The 19,763-nt window shown below is 39.8% G+C and overlaps 1 protein-coding gene across 2 annotated transcripts; it reads right to left on the bottom strand.

Annotated features, from left to right (window-relative positions):
* Positions 1-235: 235 nt before the first annotated feature.
* On the bottom strand, positions 236-16,384 carry NONO (non-POU domain containing, octamer-binding). Of its 2 annotated transcripts, none has more exons than XM_006868544.1 (10): positions 16,308-16,384; positions 7,066-7,259; positions 5,477-5,778; positions 4,881-4,976; positions 4,314-4,510; positions 3,897-3,981; positions 3,343-3,445; positions 2,779-2,818; positions 2,397-2,506; positions 236-718 (listed from the first exon to the last, which is right to left on the bottom strand). In XM_006868544.1, the coding sequence occupies exons 2-10, from the start codon at positions 7,144-7,146 to the stop codon at positions 584-586; spliced, it is 1,149 nt and encodes a 382-aa protein (XP_006868606.1). In that variant the 5' UTR covers positions 7,147-7,259; positions 16,308-16,384; the 3' UTR covers positions 236-583. The 2 variants fall into 2 exon arrangements, with proteins under 2 accessions (XP_006868606.1, XP_006868605.1); XM_006868543.1 differs by lacking the exon at positions 16,308-16,384 and adding an exon at positions 8,898-9,045 and having other exon boundaries at positions 584-718.
* Between the last annotated feature and the right edge of the window lie 3,379 nt (positions 16,385-19,763).

Raw genomic sequence — 19,763 nt, 5'->3', positions numbered from 1 at the left:
AAAAAAAGATATACTAAAATGAAAATCTATAAGAGAAGATGTCTCCTTTAGGACATGAAGGGGTAATATATTGGATATAACAGAACCGTATGTATGTTGTCTGTGACCTCTGTGGACATTTGCTTGAATTCTGACCTGGGGAGTGAGTGGAGCAATGGGGCTAAGGTCATTGGGGGTTGTTTGTTTTTTGTGGTATATGTGGCAGTGTCTCTGGGGTTGGGAGATGTAAAGACGAGAAAGCAAATAAAACAGGAGGGGACAAAGAACGGAATGATCAAGATTAACGGGGCTCTAACTGGATCCATTTTTGCCATGGTTCCCTCCATGCCCTCAATAGTCACACTTGAGACTTCAGGAATGCACCACATGGAAATGATCTGTTAAATAATATACCACACACAGAATTGATTTGTTAAATACTACCCCTCCCTTGCCCTCTGCCTCCAGTATACTCCCTAGGGTAGTACAGGCAGGGAAGACCTAACTATTGGGAGGAATCCCTAACACTCTTCCAGAGTAGAATTCTGGCTAGTCCAAAAGGGTCCTTCTTTTACAGGTTTTGGGAAAATAGACAGCAAATTTATTAGTATCGACGACGCTTGTTTGGAGCAAATTCTGCTCCAGGAGCTGCACGATTGAATGCAGGAGGAGTTCCACCAATTGCCCCAATTCCTTCCATTGTAGCAGCTTGTCCAAAACGCTCAGTTGTTGGTGGAGTCTTAAAAATTAAAAAAGAGCAGTGTTACAACAGAACTGTTGTCCTAAGCTTCACACCCACCTATAGTCCCTCCCTTGAAGGCTCATTATTAGTCAACTAGGAAGGAATTTTCTGCCCAATTGTTCAATAAGGCTCCCAATTGCTAGGGGTGACCAAGGTTGTTTAGAACAAAACTAGTGGATGACCCTGAAAAGATCGCCTGGATTAGAATCTATCCATCTGTCCTATATTTATCTTCTTATATCCATTCTTCACTACTGTTGTTGTTGTTATGTGCCGCAGAGTCGGTTCTGACTCATAGCAAACCTGTACAGGGCTTCCGAGGCTGTAAATCTTTACGGGAGCAGAAAGCCTCATCTTTTCCTCACAGAACAGCTGGTGGTAGTTTTGAACTACTGACTTGCAGTTCGCAGCCCGATTCGTAACCACTACGCTACCAGAGCTCCTTATTTCTCACTACTAGACGATATTATATACTAAATCCCTAGGTTGGGTAAGTTATTAAAACACATACACACACTTGAATTATACATGCAGAAACTATTTAATTGGTTTATGTTCTGCTGTGTATTCTTAAAAAAAAAAGAAATGAAGCAAATTATTCTTTTAAGTTGCTGAGTCAATTCTGATTCATGGCAACCCCAAGATTTTAGATTGAACTGTGCTCCATAGGGTTTTCACTGCTGCAACCTTTCATAAGCCAGTCTTCTAAGGCATCTCTGGGTGGGTTTTAACTGCCATTCTTTCAGTTAGTAGCTCAGTGTTTTGACCATTTGTATCACCCAGGGACACAGGATAAGTTCTAGCCAAGCTCGATTTCCTAAGGTAGGTATCTGGACAAGGCTGAGCCATCACTCTTCAGCAACCTGTTGTTAAATGCCACTGAGTTGTTTCTGACTCATAGCAACCTTGTATCAGGTAAATAGGAACCACTGACCTTATATTTAGCAGTCTAGTGCTTATCCTACAGCACCACCTTCAGCAATCTAAGACTTTTAAAAAAGAAAGAAAAAACCCACCACATAGAATTAATTCAGACTGCCCCCTTACAGTTCCCTAAGGCTGTAAATCTTTATAGAAGATGCCACATATTTTCCAATGGAGCAGTTCAAACTGCTGACCTTCTAGTCAGAAGCTGAGCACCTAACCACTGTGCCACCAGGGGTCCCAATTTTAATCCAAACATTTTGACACTTGAACCAAAACAATCTCAGGATTCTGAGCCTTTGGAGTCACATCGATCTAGCCCTTACTGCCGTCCCTTCAAAAAATAGTAATTTGATCCAAGGGTAGTAGCTAAATAATCAATCACACTGAGCTGGTAAACAAAATCATTTGCTGAACTCCTAAACAAAATATAGCTTAAAACTGGGTTTGCGCAAGATTAAAAAATAAAAATCTTCAGGTTACATTTAATGGATACCAGTAGTCCTAAGGAGTCCTGGTGTGGCGCTGTAGTATAAGCATTGAACCACAAGATCAGTGATTTAATCTCACCAGCCACTCCTCCAAAACTTTATAAAGGATTGCTATGAGTTCGAACTGACTCTACTACACTTAAATAACAGTAGTCCTAAATATTGTTTTTTGTCGTAAAATCAAGGTAGTTTCAGGGGTTGTGAAGGTAGAGCCTTTCCCTTCCTACTACTAGTTACTGTAAAGTCCTGTATTTTATTACCAATCCTAAAGTTCCATCTGGCATCATAGCGGCAGGTCCTGGAGGAGCTGGGGTACCAGCAGGCACAGGAGCAGGGGGCATGGCACCTCTGTTGTTTATACCCATAGCACCTAAGACAAAGCAGTGTAATCAGTACAGGGCATACAGATTGTTAAGTCTCTTTCTATGCTACCAAAGGAAACAATTCAGTAAGACCTCTGTGCTAAGACATGCCACCAAAACCAAAAAAAAAAAAAAACAAAAAAAAAAAAACAAAAGAGAAAGTAAGATGCCCAGAAATGCCAGACCCTCAAATCTGCACTGGGTGCAAGAAGTTTATATAATTCACCAAGGCCCATCCTAGAAGAAAATGGAAATCAGGATCTAACCCCTAAATCCTTACCTCCCATAGCCATCTGGCCCATCCGTATCTCCTGCTCTCTCTGAAAAACATAAAAAATACGCAAACACAACCCATGACAGAATGCATTCTACCACAATCCACTGAGAATCAAATACTAAGGGGAGTAGATGGAATGGTCAAGAACAGTGGGACCAAGCTGAGGAACACCAACAAGCTCCTTGGTAGTTATGGAGTAAGTTCAAAGTCACAAGTCAAGAATTCTCCTATTAGGTATAGGAGAAGAGAAAAGAAGGGGGAGAGAAATAGTTTCTCCTAGGTCTCCAAACTTGGCAACTACAAAGGATTCAATATATATCACTCTATAGTCATTGAATCTGAATAGTACAGTGGCCCCAGCTTTTTATTCTAAATAATTTTTGTTAGGCAAGATGAGCTCCCCTTCAAATCTTACTTCTCCTTCCTATGAATTCTTTCTAAAAGAATTTCATAGCATGGGAAAATTGGTCAGAGCCTGGTGTATATTATAGGTCTTAGTGGGCAATTTATGGTGGGTTTGTCATGTCATGAATGGCCTGATACATGATGGGCACATGGGAGATATACCGCATCAGGAAAGGTTCCCTTGAATCCTTCCTGCTGTCGCCGCATCATTTCTTCCTGTTGCCGCCGCATCTCTTCCTCACGGCGCCTGCGCTCCTCCTCCTGCCTACAGAGAGTCATCAAGGTATTTAAGACAAGAGCCACCAAGGTATTTAAGGAAGAGGCACTCCAGAACTTGAGCAGGCTATCTTAATAAGGGACTCTGCCAAGGAGATCAAGAGTCTACTGAAAACTATCATAGCTCTCCAGGAAAACTCACTGTTAAGCGTGCCCAGCTCTAAGGTAACCCATATGTGTCCTTCAGAAAAAAAAGTTCTCCTCTCCCAAAGGAACCTCATGAGACCAGCACTCAGCTGCTTCCTCTGTAGTGCAGCCCAAGGTAATTCCTAGAGCCATGGGCAGCTAGAAAATCTCTCCATCCAAAAGGACAACCTGAGAAGAAGTCAGGAAATATTTGCCAACATATTTACAAATACACCAGTTAGCATGGTGGTAGGAAGCAAGAATGAGATATTCCCTTTTAGAGTTATCATGCAAACAGCGTTCAAGAAAGTTACCTGAGCTCCAACTGCTTTCGTTTTTGCACCTCTTGGTTGTGCAGCTCTTCCATCCGCCGAAGTTCTTCTTGGCGCCTCATCAAATCTAGAAAAACAACAAAATGATTCAGAATATTCTTCATTCTCCTCACGTAGATGAAAAAGTTTCTAAAAATAAAGATCCAAAAAACAAAGGGAATATAATCCCTAAGTGGCTGTCCGAGGTATCCAGATTCCAAAAATAAAGTCAAACCTATATTTCCTTTTCCACAGAATCCAGTATTCTCTGTCACATCTCCAAGCTCATTTGCCTACCAAGATCAATAAAATATTTCAGAGAATAAAAGTAGAGATTCAGGCCTTTCTCTACTGATTAATATAAATCCCTGAAAACTGTCACTTTGTTCTAGTTTTAATACTTTACGGGTTTATACTCACCCTGCCTCATTAACATGACTTGGTGCTCATGGCGAGCAGCTTCCATCTCCATCTCCAGTTTCTCTCGTGCTTCCTTGATGTTGCGGTCCACTTGGTCCTGCTGCTGCTTCTCCATCTCAATGAGTGCCTTCCAGCGCATGGCATATTCATACTCAAATGAGCCAGGCTGTGCAAATCTGGGTGGCTGCTCTCGCTCCCTATAGACAAGGGTCCTGGGTCACTAATTCTGCTCTAAGATTTTCACAACTAAGTACTGCATTTTATCTGAGGTTCAAAATAATGACTGTTATCAAACACATACATTAAAAATCTGCCTCTTTCTTACATCCCTTTACAAGCTTCCTTGAATCCACTGCTATCAAGTTGATTTGACTCAAAGAGACCCTGTATAGGGTTCCAATGGCTGTATATCTGGATGGGAGCAGAAAGCCTTATCTTTTTCCGGTAGAGTGGCTGGTGGGTTTGAACTGCCACCTTGCAGTTAGCAGTCCAGTGTTTATCCTACAGCACCACCAGGGCACCTTAAGATTAGGTAAACATAACAGAGAATCTGTCAGAAACACATACTTATGAAACTGCTGGTTCTTTATAACCAGCTTCTCTGGAAGCCCCTCTTCGTCGTCTAATTGGTCCATGGGCTCCACAGTCACAGGCCGAGGAAATCTGGGGGGAAGAAAACTCAGGGCTAATCAAATCACACCCTACTAGTTTTCCTTCTCTACATCTGTCATTACCTAGTTAGGAGTCAAGGCTGGACAATTAAGAAACTTCCGAAAAGGTTCTTACATTCAGGTCATGGAACCAAGTCATTTTCGTGGCATTATAGAGAATCTGGGGTTCCAGAACTTTTCGAAGTAGAAATTTAACACTGATTAAATGACAGCCTACTCAAAGAATGAAATGGTTTATCTCTCAAACCCTCATTCTCATTCTGTTAAGATCACATGAAAATCCCTTTTCCCAATTTAAGGGGAATCATCTCAGAAATGGACTAGAAAACTTAATTAGTAGCATCTTTAAATGCCCAGTTAATGAAACTTCTCCCACTTCTCACTCAAATGTTTTAAAATGAACCCAGGAACATAGCTCCTAGTGGCTAACTCCCTAGAGCACAATAAGGAAGTAGCACATAACATCTATTTTGAAAATAACCCTTCACTTACGTGGTTAGCAGGAAAGAGCCTTCACTGCATCTGTCCAGAGCTTTACGAGCAGCTGGCTTCCCTGAGAATTCAACAATGCCTTTTCCTGAGGGCCTTCCTCGATCATCCACAATGACTACAGCCCTCTCTACTTGGCCAAACACAGAAAAGGCTTCCTCCAGCAGTTCGTTGGACACATATTGAGGAAGATTTCGGACTGTAAGGGATGCACTATGGCAGGCAAAGCGCACGCGCAGCTGCTTTCCACGGAGTGGCATGTTGTCCAACTCCACTTTGGCAATCTCCGCTAGAGTTCGTGTTTCCTGGTGAGCAGAGGAAAGTTAGAATAACTCAATTTGACAAAAACTACATGTGCATCCATCAACAGTTGAAAGTAGCACAGCTCAATAATAAAACTCCCCGAAAACACAGAATAGACATGTTTTGGATTAATTCTTTGGTTATAACTTAATTGCTTTAGTTGTTGTTGTTGTAAAGTGCCATCGAGTCGACTGTGACCCATAGTGACCCATATAGGGTTTCCAAGGAGCAGCTGGTGAGCCTGAACTGCCAACTCTGCAGTTCAAATGGCTTTGCAGTCTAGCGCATCAACCCACAGCGCCACACCAGGGCTCCAATTGCTTTAGTAGTCTGCCAATAAACTGGATATAATTGGAAATTCTAGAAGTTAGTACTACTTACCTATCAACAATTCCATGTTGTTTTCTGAAGAGGTAGCATATCATTCAGAAAAATAAACACTACTCTAATATTTACCCTTATAATACAGCCAGAGACCCTGGTGGCATGGAGGATAAGCATTGGACTGCAAACCACAAGGCCAGCAGTTCAAACCCACTCTATGGGAGAAAAATGAAGCTGTCTGCTCCCGTGAAGGTTATAATCTCAGGGTCTCTATGAGTCGGAATTGACTCAGTGGTAGTGGGTTTGATTTTCTTTTGGGTTTATACTACAGCATCCTGAGTATTTTAATCTTAGCTACACACCAGTTTAACCAGAATCATTTATGTCTTCTCCAAGAAGCTTCTTTAGAAGCACAGGTCTTGAAGGAACCTCCTTGAATTTGAACCCCCGAGAAATTAACTTGCCCATATATAGTATCAGATGCAAATCCAGATTGAAAACTAATTCTGACCACCCCATCTAATGATCATTATGCTTCTCATAGTTGAGATTTATTTGCCTAGAAATTGAGATTCCTCCACATACTTAAAATTTTTCCTAAATCAAATCAACATATATGAAAATATTATGTTGGGGGTGGGGGATATCTAGGGGAAAGACATAAATGACATAAGATTAGTCATACGTTGATAATTGTTGAAGCTGGGCAGGTTCATTATACTATTCTGCCTACATGTTTGAAAATTTCCAATCAAAAAGCAAAGAGGAAAATAAACCTATTTTGTCCTTAAAGCCAAAATCCACGAGGAAAAATAAAAAATGTATTTTGGATTCTGTTTCATCACCTGTAAGCTTTTGTTAAAGAGACCACCTGACAATTATTTCCATTGCCTATTTTTCCCTATTAATCATTCCCAGGTTTCCCATCTTTTATAGCACATGCCCCAAAGCCCACAATTGCTCACCAAGCGGATAAAGCCAAAGCCCTTATCCTTATGAATGAAGACCTCTCCTGCCTTCCCATATTTCTCAAACAGTTTCCTCATTTCCTCCTCAGTGATGTCAGGAGGAAGATTGCCCACAAAGAGACGGCTACGCTGGGTGAAGGTCTTCTCTCCTGGTTTCCTAAAATTCTTCAAGTCGATAGTCAAGCCTTCATCTGAGAGAAGACACATAGTCAGTCAAAATATTGTGGAAATGTACTATTACACCACAATAATAATATAAAAAAAAGGGATAAAGAATTAGAGTCACATTCTCAGGCAGCCTAACTAGTTAGTAAACATAATTGCTGTAGAGAATGCAAACACCATTTCCAAATGCAATTTATCCACTAATCACTTATCAGTAAATCTCACCTAAGATTGTGAAAGCAGTATGCAGACCTGTGGAGAGAACTTGTCAACAGCTTTACTATGGGCCAGAGTCAGAAAGACAATCTGATCTCTTGCGATATAGATCTCCTTGACCTCCAAGCAGATTAAGGAGGTCAAGGAGACCTATATCGCAAGAGATCAGATTTTTCAACTAAGAAATTTCCCAGTCTGGAATAGTTAATCTTAAAGTCCAGGAACAGAGGACCCTAGGACCATCAAGGGAGAAGAGCATGAGTGGAATGTGGGACACTATCCAGAGAAGCAGCAATACCAGAGATGAGGACACAGAGAGAGAGAGCAGCTGAAGAATCTAGACTGTGTGCTGATGGCCAGGAGGCAGGCTTGCAGAATGTACCCTTTGGTTGTTTAAATTATTATATATTCCTGAGTGTTTCTGTGTACATCTCCCCCGACAAAGAAAACAGGGAATAGAAGCAAATACTGTTGAATGATGATGCACAGAGGAGACTGTAATCAGTGCAATGAAATGATGAGTGTACAAATGATGTTCTCCCATGTAAACTATCACTCAAGAAAATATATAAAATATATTTTCTTGAGTGATATATAAAATTTCCCAATCTCTCACCCATCTCTATTCATAACCATAATAGTTCCCATTCTTTCAGGCATGGGACAATGGAATGGAAATAAATGAGTTAGGAAAGACTACTCTTTAGAAAATAAAGAGGGTTGAGGTTGGTTCTACTGTTAGTTACAGATATGTAACAGATGCTCAGAGTTTACAGAATGAAGAGGAATGTACATTTAAAAACTGGCTTGCATAACATGCTCTTTGACCATTGAAATGAATACATATTTTTTTGTTTTGTAAGTATTTGTTGTTGTTATATACATGAAATATTTTTGCTTTGTTCATTTGTGAAATATAAGATGTAAAAAGGGAAGCCACAGGGAGGAAGTAGGATAACTTGTTGAAGTAAGGGGATTGTAATCATTGAGATGAAGCAAAGCATATAATGTGTTGAATGTAAAGCTGATTATCTGTTAACCTTCGCTCAATTCACAATAAAAAGCTAAAAAAAAAAAAAAAAAAGGCTGGCACAGGCCCCAGGCTGAAAGTATAATACTTATAGTACTAGACTTCTCCATTAAGTCTTAAAGACTTGCTCTATATTCTCTTTAACTACCTCTAAAGGACAAGCTCTGACATAAAACATGCAAACATCTGTTTAGCAGTAGAATGTGCAAACACAGCAGAGCAACCTGTACTCAACTGCTGTCCTCCAACAACCGGATTTTTTTCATCATTAAGATGTTTAGAGGTAAATAAGGAAAAGGAGAACAAGGATGTGCCATAAAGGCCTATCCCCTTACAATCCTAAGAGACTAATCTAAAAACCAAAGAACTATTCCCTAGAGGAAACCTATTTCTACCTCATTACCTAGCATCTACTCACTTTGGCTGCTGGCTTGTTGCCCATTTGCAGGTACTGGCGGGGGTATTGACTGCTGTTGCTGCTGGTGGTGCTGCTGGTGGTGATGCTGATGATGCTTCCTTGGAGTATGGTTTTGCTTCTCCAGGTTAAAGGTTTTATTGCTCTGCATTTTTGAACCCTAAAAGAAAATGCATACTGTCAAATACATTCAGCACTAAAAATTCACTAAGAACCATTTTCCTGATGACTTTGGGTACTTTGAGCAAGTCTGGCAAAAATATAATTTTAAAACATCTAAAAATCATCAGGAATTAGCAGTTATGCTACACATAGAAACTAAACAAGTACTAATTGAGAACCACTTAGACTTGAAATGACTTAAGGAAACATCCAATTCAATAATTCCATACATTAATAGCAATACACTTTCCCAAGAAAGAAAGAAAAAAAAAACCCACACACACACAAAAAAACAGCCTTATTACATACTAAAGAGCAGTTTTGATGTTGCAATGGTTAAACACCTAGCTGTTAACTAAAAGGTTGGCAGTTCAAATCCACAAAGCCCTGACAGCCAAGAAAACACAGTTGCTATGAATTGGAACCAACTAATGGCATAAACATATTATAAAGACTATTTGAAATAGTTTAATACCAACACAAAATAGATTAAATAGAATAGACTGGACAGTTCAGAAATAGTCTAGTTATCACAAGAGTAAAAAGTTATGTCTTATTCTCACTCTCTAGTACAGTCCTAGCCCACAGGAGATACCGTGGAATGAACCATGGGAAAAGTATGGGCTGTGTAGTTAAGACGTTGTAGTACCGTAGGATCAGCACTGACCATGAACCACAAGGTCAGGGGTTCAAACCTATCAGATGCTCCTTGGAAACCCTACACACAGTCACTATGAGTTGGGACCATTTCAAACAAAAGGTTTGAATTGTGGTCCCAATACACACTCTAGCTATGTTGTTGTTAAGTACTGTCAAGTTGGCTCCGATTTTTGAGGAGCAGCTGGTGGGTTTGAACCACCAAACTTGTGGTTCTCATTCCAATGCTGATCTTACAGTGCCACATCGTAAACCTGCTTCTCTTCTTTGGCTGTTATAAAGGGGATGATAAAAATATCTGCCTCTCAAAGTGACTGCAATATGCAAAAAACCCTAGCTAAATGTTATGTGGTGTCCAGTTGGTTCCAGCTCATTGCAACCCTGTATAGGGTTTCTGAGGAGCAAGGATCTCAATAAAAATTATTACAAAGCAAAGCCCAAAACTAAATAACTGCCAAAGAAATATAAAAGGAAAATATGAAAAGATGAGTATATAACCATAAAATGTTAAAATCTGTCATTTAAAAATTAACATCTCCCCACTATCACCAAATAACAGACCCCCTAGTCAGAATTTAGTTGAAGGTACAGAAAAAGATCTTTACGTGAATACTGCAATAATATTAACATGTCCCCTTTAAACTAGAGAATACTATACTCAGATGAAGAAAATGTGACAAGGGCTTGATAATACTAATTTAAAATAAAAAGTACATGGGAATACTATTATGTATGTAAAAACTTTCCTAAAAACAGCCAAAAAGTGGAAACAACCAAGTGTCCATCAGTAGATAAATGGATAAATGAAATGTGGTATATGCATACAATGGAATATTTTCCAGCCACAAAAAGAATGAGATAATTAAGTTCTAATACATGCTACAATATGCATGGATGAACCTTGAAAACATTAATTATACTAAGTGAAGGAAATAAAACAATAAAGGACCAATACGATATGATCCAACTTACATGAAATATCTAGAATAGGCAAATGCAGAAAGACCAGTTTATTAGAGATTACCAAGGGTGGGTGGGACAGAGAAATGAGTTATTCCTTAAGGAGTACTCAGTTTCTGTTTGAAATAAAAAACACTGGAAATGCATAGTGGTGAAATTGCACAACATGGTAAACATTAACTCCATTATATCATATACCCAAAAATGACTGAAATGACAATTGTTTCTGTTATGTATATTTTAAGCACAATAAAAAACTTCCCAAGTAAACTATAACATATTTCACCCAAACTGAAAGGATCAATTTAATTTAGAAACTTTACTAGAAATTTAAGAAAATAACTTCAATAATTTAAAGCTACTTATATGAAAATGTTCACTGTAATGGCCCTTATATTAGCAAAACAATACAAATTATTTAAATATTCTAAGTTAATGAAAGTTTGTAACATGAAAAATGTTTTGAGAGGGAAAGTTAAAAAAAAAAGAATCTAAACAAAAAACAAAAGGCAAGCAAAAATGACTTTTTAACTTACAGGTTATAGATAATTTTTCATTTTATTTATTCGTTCAACAAAAATTCACCAAATAATTACTAGGACTATTCTAGAACTTCTAGCATAGCGATGCAGATCAGCACTGGACTGGGAACCACAAGATTGGTAGTTCAAACCCACCAGCTATTCCTCAAAAACCCTAAACATACAGGGTCACTTTAAGTTGGAACCGATTTGAAAGCACTTAACAACAACATTGTAGGCCTAAGGAGCCATGGTATTGTTCTTAAGTGCTGTAGAGTCAATTCTGATCCATAGCAACACTTTATAGGGTTTCTTAGGAGCAGCTGGTGAGCTTGAACCACTGACCTTGCAGTTCAAATGACTCTGCAGTCTGAGGCATTAGCCCACAGCACCACACCAGGACTCCAAGGAGCCATGGTTGTTGTTGTTGCTGTTATGTGCCATGGAGTCGGTTCCGACTCATAGCAACCCTATATAGGGTTTCCGAGGCTGTAAATCTTTACGGGACCAGAAAGCTTCATCTTTCTCCCTCAGAACTGCTGACCGTGAGATTAGCAGCCGGATTCCTAACTACTATGCTACCAGAGGCTACCAGAACTCCTTAAGGAGCCATGGTAGTGGAGCAGATTATGAACTGGGCTGCTAACAGCAAGGTCAGTAGTTTAAACCTACTAGTGGCTCTGCAGGGGAAAGATGAGGCTTTCTGCTCACAATCACAACCCACCACCATTCTAGGCCTGGATTCCTGTGGTGTAGCACTGTAGAATTTAAGCACTGGATGGCTAATAACAAGGTGGGCAATTCAAACCCATCAGTCACTCCTTAGAAACCTTAGAGGGTGCTATGAGTTGGAGCGGATATCTAGGGGCTTGGGATGTATCATTGAACAAAGCAAAGATGCTTGCCTTCAGAACTTAGCTTCTATTAGTACTTAAGAGGTGTTACTGGAAAAAATTTTTAGTGAGGGAATGTGTAAAGTAGATACTGGAAAGGAAGGGGGCAGACTGCAATTTTAAATAGAGCTGTGACTATCAAGCCAAGATTTTAATTTTCTCATTTATGTTTTATCATTGCATCAATTTTATAATGTTTCTCATTAATATTACAAAGCTTCAAAAGTTACATTCAGGTACCTACTGCAAATTATATTTTAATGTACCCACTGCCATTCAGTCATATGGCCACCAATTTATATGTACTTTAATGGGACATTATAAAAAGTTATTTTAAATCTATTTTTATACTTTAAGACACATTGTAATAACAATTTCCATGTCGTTAAGCCTGTATTAACTGTTAATAAATTCAGTATTCAGCTGTATACAAGTACACTTAAGTTGTAGTCAATCTTTGGGCCTATCCATTATGAAATATTTTTTCCACAATCTCCATTTTTCTTTACCATCAAAACATGCATTGTTTTAATAACTGTAATCATAATGCACCACTGAATTATGGTTTCCCTCATTTCTATGAAGTCCTGGTGTGGTGCTATGGGATAAAACATTGGACTGTAAGGTTGGTGGCTCAAATTCACCTCCTGAAAACCCTATACAGGGTTGCTATGAGTCAGAACCGACTGGATGGCATTTAACAGACATAATTAAAAATTTTTAAGTCCCTCTGGATGTACACTAATTTACTAAACTACTCCCTACATTCAAGTTGTTTTCAGATTTTTCCTACAATGCTACAGCAAATCTTGCTTATTAACTTTTAATTTTTTCCTTAGCATAAATCCTCAAATAGAATTTATTAATTTGTGACTCTTGCCACGTTGTACAGCATTGTTTTTCAAAGCAGCTATACTTATTTTAAATGCCATAAATAGATGTAGCACTTCCACAGCAAATGGGATCCTGACACCCCCCCCAAGGAAATTATGTTTAAAAAACTAGTATTAAAAATAGGAAATTCATAACAGTAAAAGTTGAGCATGAGATAACATGGGCATTAGAATTAGGTTTTTTTCCTGTGTGGGTCCTAGGGTTTAACCATCTCCCTTTTCCTGGTCAGTGGTAGAAACTTGGGCTACTTCCACAGTCCTTTTTCCCAACTAGTTTAGTTAAGGAACCCTTTTTTTTCCTGCCTCCTGCTGGTAATTTACAATTAAGAGATCCCAGCCTCAGTATTCTACATCCCATTCATAATATATTTACATGTGAATAGAAGTCACTAGAAAGAGTCACTCAAAATTCAAATACCCCAAACTTTACATTCACATCTGAACAGACACTTATCCATACATTTTTTAAAAGGCCATTTACCACCATCACCTATTAAAAATAATCTGCTTCCTAGAGGTAGATTTTAGGAGTCCTGTTGTGGTGCTGTGGGTTTATGCCCTGGACTGCAAAGTCGGTTTGAACTGTAAGATTGGCAGTTCAAGCTCACCAACCTCTTGGAAATCCTATACAAGGGTCGCTATGGGTCAGAACTGACTTGACAGCACTTAACAAGAGGTAGATTTTGGGGTGCGCTCCATGTCCTAAGCACTGGACTGCTCACACAAGGACCAAGGTTCGAGCTTGCCAGCCATTCCCATGGGAGAAAGATGAGGCTTTCTGCTCCGTGAAGATTTAAAGCCCCAGAAACCCTAACAAAGTCATTATGAGTTAGAACTGACTCAACAGCAGTTAACCAGATGTAGATTTTGCTTAGTACAAAATTTTAAGGACTATTTAAGATTATTTCAAGGTAGATTATTTTTTATTTACATACTTTACTACATAAATAAATGCAAATCATCCCCAAATCACAGAAACCTAAAAAATTATTTTCATTTGCCAGCTTTATGCCAGCCTTTGTTCACATTACAAAGCTGTAATCCTGACTTAAAATGTTTTTGTATTGCTAGAAAATATATATTTGTACCTTTTTATTATTGTGTTATATACGTGTGTTGTCCGTAAGTGCCTTCCAGTCACTTTCAGAGGAGCAGCTGGTGGATTTCAACCACCGTCCTTATGGTTAGCAGTCCAGTGTTTATCCTACAGCACTACACTAGGACTCCAATACACACACACACATTTGCCAATTCAACATTTTTCAGGGGTACAATTTAGCAATATTACATTAATCTTGTTGTGGTGCAACCACTACCCATTATCTTTGCCAAATTTCCCATCACCATAAACACTTTACTTACATACAAAATGCTCAAGGGAGGTTATTTTTTACTTCTGAAACTACAGCCTGGTAGTTAAGATGATAATACTAGATATTTATTGACCATTATATGCCAGGCACTGTGCCAAGTCTGCATTATCTCATTTAGTGCTCACAACTTATTTTTCTGTATAAGGAAACTGATGCCTAAGAGTACTTTGCCCATGCAAGGCCACACAGTAAGTGAGACGGAAGAGTAAAACCCAGATCTGTTGAATTCTAAAGTTCATCAAATCCATCATTATGCTACAGGCTTTGTAGTCAAGCATACCGCACTTCTGAGTCTTACTGTCAAATGCAGCAATAACATCCACCTCATTGGCTTAAAATGAGATAATGTACATAAAGCACTTAGCTCCCCATCCAGGAATATAATAGGTACTTGTTCCTGCTGACAACCACCACTTCTATTTATACATATGGTGGATGCTCCAGTTAGACCAATGTCATCAATTACAATCTTCCTTCTCTTCCAGATTTAGCAAAAACCATTTTTTTATAACCAAATTGCCAACTTTATGTTTTTGAATGTCTTCATAATGTTAGTCTTTATAATCTTTCCTAAGCAGACATTCACTGGTATTTACTAAGTATTACAGAACAGAGCCTACAAACTAGCAATACTCAGGTTATGTATTTGTTCCTATCTAGTTTTGATAATGACCACCAAGATGACTTGGAAATACGTGCAAAAATCTCTTCTGAGTAATAAATTCACTGCCATCTAACCACCAGCCTGAGAAGAGAACAAAGCACAAAAATCAGCAGTAAGGATTTCTGCCTACTTTTCTAACTCTGATAACTTGCTTGAGTAAAAAATGTATTTCTGGATTTTAAAGATTGGGCATGATACAGTTGCACAAATATTAGTTTAGCTACAGGACTCAATGCTACATCACACTGACACATTGGGTTTTTTTTCCTAAGAGTTTCTCAGTATCTCTCATTTAACACAGAAATTGGACAAAGACACTCCATAAATCTAGTCAGTGGTCCCCTACCAGGGTTGCCATATTTTGCAAATAAATACACCACATGGTTAAATTTAAACATCAGATTTTTTAAAATGAGTAATATTTTGGTTCAACAACCAACAGACCTCATGAAACATATTTATACTAACAAGTAATGCGTTGTCAATCTGGAATTCAAATTTAGCCAGGCATTGGTATTTACCTGGCAACTCTACCTACCCCCTCACCTATCCTCAACTTCGACTTAAAGACAGCAAAGTGTCCCCCAGTCCTCTATAACCTGGACTTCCAGATAAGAATACAAAGAAAGGTGTCCGTTTAACATAACAGTGTCTCAAAGTGGAAAATAACCAATAGGAAATCCCTAAACCCGAGTTTAATTTAGAAAAAGTGAAGCTATTAAATGGTAGATAAGCAGCAACACCAGGAAAAAGGGCATACAGAAACCTGACTAAGAAAGTGGTTGGGTCTGGGACTAGCAGAACTTCACAATCGAGAGTTTCGACAAAGAAATATCGCCCGGGTTTGTGTGTTGGGGGGGGCACTTTCCCATTTTGAATTAATGGCCTCGCAGAGCTCAGAGGAGGAGCGCCTGACAAAGCGCCTCCCCTTACAACAACGACACTTCAGTGCGCTTGGATAATAGACCCCACACCCTCAGGCCCAGGGCGACTAAAAGCCTAGAAACTTACTGACAGGGCTAAGATTTCATGATGAGTCTTAAACAGAGAGAGGGCAGGTAAGAAAACGGGAAACAGATTAAACTAGAAGGCGAGGCGGGTTAAGAACGATGGGCCACCGCCGGTGGACTGTGGAGGCCACCACAGTGGCGGTGGGAACAAGGCCTCAAGGGGCTCAAGAATGGCCATCCACTTATCAAACCTGGCCTCGCCCTAGTCTCTTCCTTCACCGACTACAGGAAGAAATACTACATCCCTTCCAAACAAGAACAAAACCGCTCGAGAACTCACCCTCCACCAACTGTTCTCCTCTGAGTAACGGCGACGCTACACGGCCTCTACCGTCCCGAGAAAAGAGCGCGCGACCGCCGGAAGCAAGACGACGGAGCTCGGTGCCTCCCAAGGGGCCCAAAGTAGCCATTTCGATTGGTGATAGTAACTGCCAATCAAGGTTTATCTCCAGAGGCGGAATCATTTTTCCACCATTTCTTAGATTCTATTGGCTACCGAATGCAAAGATATGAGTTCTTGTGAACGACAGATGGGGACAAAGAGCGAGATTTTGTATCTAATGCGCATGCACCAGTGGCCGAGCGCGTGAGATGGAAAAGGAAAGGGGGGGTAGGAAGGGTAATAAGGAGGTGGAGTGGGGATGGCGGTTCGGAAGGAGAAACATAAATGGACTAAAAGAAAGGCTGAAAGACCAAGTGATGGGTGGGGGAAAAATAGAGGAGATACGGGGAGGCAGAGGAAAGTGGAGAAGGGGAGAAAATGTGCGCACGTTGGCGTGCTCTGAGAATTCCTGCACTGCGCCTGTGCAAGACCTAGAGTAACAATGTCATTGTGTTTAAGGTAGTAGATCTAACCTTTTTCTACTGAAATAAAGCCCCGCCATGTTTCTTTTTTTTCACACTTCCTCATTTGGACATGCACCCTGACACCCCATACTTAGTCAGATTACTAGTCGTTTCTCCCTCTGCTTTGGCTACTCATGACGCACAACTTAATACTTTATGGTTGCAAGAAAGGGGCAGAAGTGGTGGGAAAGGAGTCTTGCCGCCTTACTCTCTTAGTGATTACACCGAACTTGTATCCAGCACCCTCATTTCCATGGTAACCAGGGAATCCAGCAGTCCAAACATCACTAATGTTTCTGTGATCTATAGAGATTCAACAGGTGCCATCCTTGCCATGAATACATTGTAGGCCTCTAGATATGACTGATTTCTATATTTTGTAGGACACCAATAAGATAATCACCTTCATTATTTCAGTAACGCCTAACTAGCACCAGTGCTTAATCAAGGGCTTCAAGGTTCAACTATAGATTCCCTTCTTATAGTTAATTCCTGGTGTGGCACCATAGAATAAGCACTGGATTGCTAACCACAAGGTCAAGCATTCAAACCCACCAGACGCTCCTTAGAAATCCCATACAAGGTTGCTATGACAACCTAGTCAACTACACTTGTTGTTATGTGCCACCTAGCTCTGGTAGCGTAGTGGTTATGAATCGGGCTGCGAACCTTAAGGTCAGCGGTTGAAAACTACCAGCCGCCCGCGGGAGAAAGATGAGGCTTTCTACTCCTGTAAAGATTTACACCCTCGGAAACCCTGTACAGGGTCGCTATGGGTCGGAACCGACTCGATGGCACTTAACAACAACAAGTCAACTCATAGCGACCTTATGCACAGCAGAACGAAACACTGCCTGATCCTGGGTCAACCTCAATATTGTTGCCACGCTTGAGTCCATCGATGCTGCCACCTGGCCAATCCATCTCATTGGGGGTCTTCCTCTTTTTCTCTGACCCTCCACCTTACCAAACATGATATCCTTCTCCAGCGACTGGTCCCTCCTGGCACTATGTCCGAAATATGAGAGACGAAGTTTGGCCATCCTGGCCTCCAAGGAGCACTCTGGCTGCACTTCTTCCAACACGGATCTATTAGTTCTTTTGGCAGCCCATGGCACTTTCAATATTCTCCTCCAACACCATAACTCAAAAGCATCAATTCTTCTACGGTCTTCCTCATTCACTGTCCAGCTTTCGCATGCATATGAGGTTATTGAAAATATTATGGCTTGGGTCAGGCGCACCTTAGTCCTCAAGCTGACATCTTTGCTCTTCAACACTTTAAATAGGTCCTGTGAAGCAGATTTGCCTAATGCAATACGTTATTTGATTTCTTGACTGCTGCTTACATGAGTGTTGATAGTTGATCCAAGAAGAATGAAGTCCTTGACAACTTCAATCTTTTCTCCGTTGATAAAAAATGTTGTTTATTGGTCCAGGGATGAGGATTTTTGTTTTCTTTACATTGAGATGTAATCCATACTGAAGTCTGTGCTCTTTGATCTTCATCAGTAAATGTTTTAAGTTCTCTTCACTTTCACCAAGCAAGGTTGTATCATCTGCATATCGCAGGTTGTTAATGAATCTTCCTCCAATCCTGATGCCACGTTTTTCTTTATAGAATCCAGTTTCTCTATTTGCTCAGTATACAGGTTGAATAAGTATGGTGAAAGAATACAACCTTGTTGCACACTTTCTTAATTTGAAACCATCCAATGTTCCCATATTCTGTTCAAACAACTGCCTCTTGGTCCATGTACAGATTCCTCATGAGCACAATTAAGTGTTCCGGAATATTCATACTTCACAATGTTGTCCATAGCTTGTCATGATCCACACAATCGACAGCCTTTGAGTAGTCAATAAAGCACAGGTTACACTTAACGACAATTAGCTAATTCAGGTTTCAGTATATTCCAACTGGCACCACCTTATGAAAGAATACAATGATTTAGAACTGGCTGATCAATGGAACTTTCTACTCTATTCAATACAGCTATATGTGGCCATTGAGGACTTGAAATAAGACTAGTAGAACTGAGGAATTGATTTTTCAATTTTATTTCCTTTTATTAACTTAAATTTAAATAACCACATGTGGCTGTTTGTTGTTATTAAGCGCCATCAACACACAGTAGACATATAGGGTTTCCAAAGAGTGGCTGCTGGGTTTGAACCACCAACCTTGGGGTTAGCAGTCCAGTGCTTATCCTACAGCTCCATATCAGAACTCCTGGCTGTCATATTGTACAAGTTTCATATTGAACATTCTCAAAGTTTTTGAGAATAAATGACACATTGCTTTGTAATATATAGACCAATAGATATAACAAAGCATTGGCCATTTCAACCATTTTTACATGTACAATTCAATGAGAGTATCGATTCCAACTCGTAGTGACCTCATGTATCACAGAGTATAACTGTTCATAGAGCTTTCTTGGCTTCTTTACAGAAACACATCGCTAGGTCTTTCTTCTGTGGCACTGCTGGATGGGTTCAAACCACAAATCTTTAGGTAAGAAGTAGAGTGTAAACCCTATGTGTCACCTACGGACCTTCCCTACAAAGAACACTATTTAAAAAAATTTTTTTTTAGTTAAAACAACCCATAGGGAAAAGTCAAGCAATATCTAACAGTATAAAGAGAAAAGTCTCCCCTTCTGCTTATTCCCAGTTCCCTCTCCAGAGATAACAATTACGAACATACTCTTTTTTTTCATTGTGAAATGAGTGAAGGTTTACAGACAAGATCATCAGCTTTACATCATACACTTTGTTTCATCTCAATGATTACAATCCTCTCCATGCAACAACAGTTCTCCCACTTCCTCTCTGTGATTTCTATTTGCATTCCACCCACCTTCCCATCCCTTCTCAACTTTGTCCT

Source organism: Chrysochloris asiatica, unplaced genomic scaffold, assembly GCF_000296735.1.
Source record: "Chrysochloris asiatica unplaced genomic scaffold, ChrAsi1.0 scaffold00118, whole genome shotgun sequence".
NCBI classification, from domain to species: Eukaryota; Metazoa; Chordata; class Mammalia; order Afrosoricida; family Chrysochloridae; genus Chrysochloris; species Chrysochloris asiatica.
This window is presented reverse-complemented; position numbering and strand designations above follow the sequence as displayed.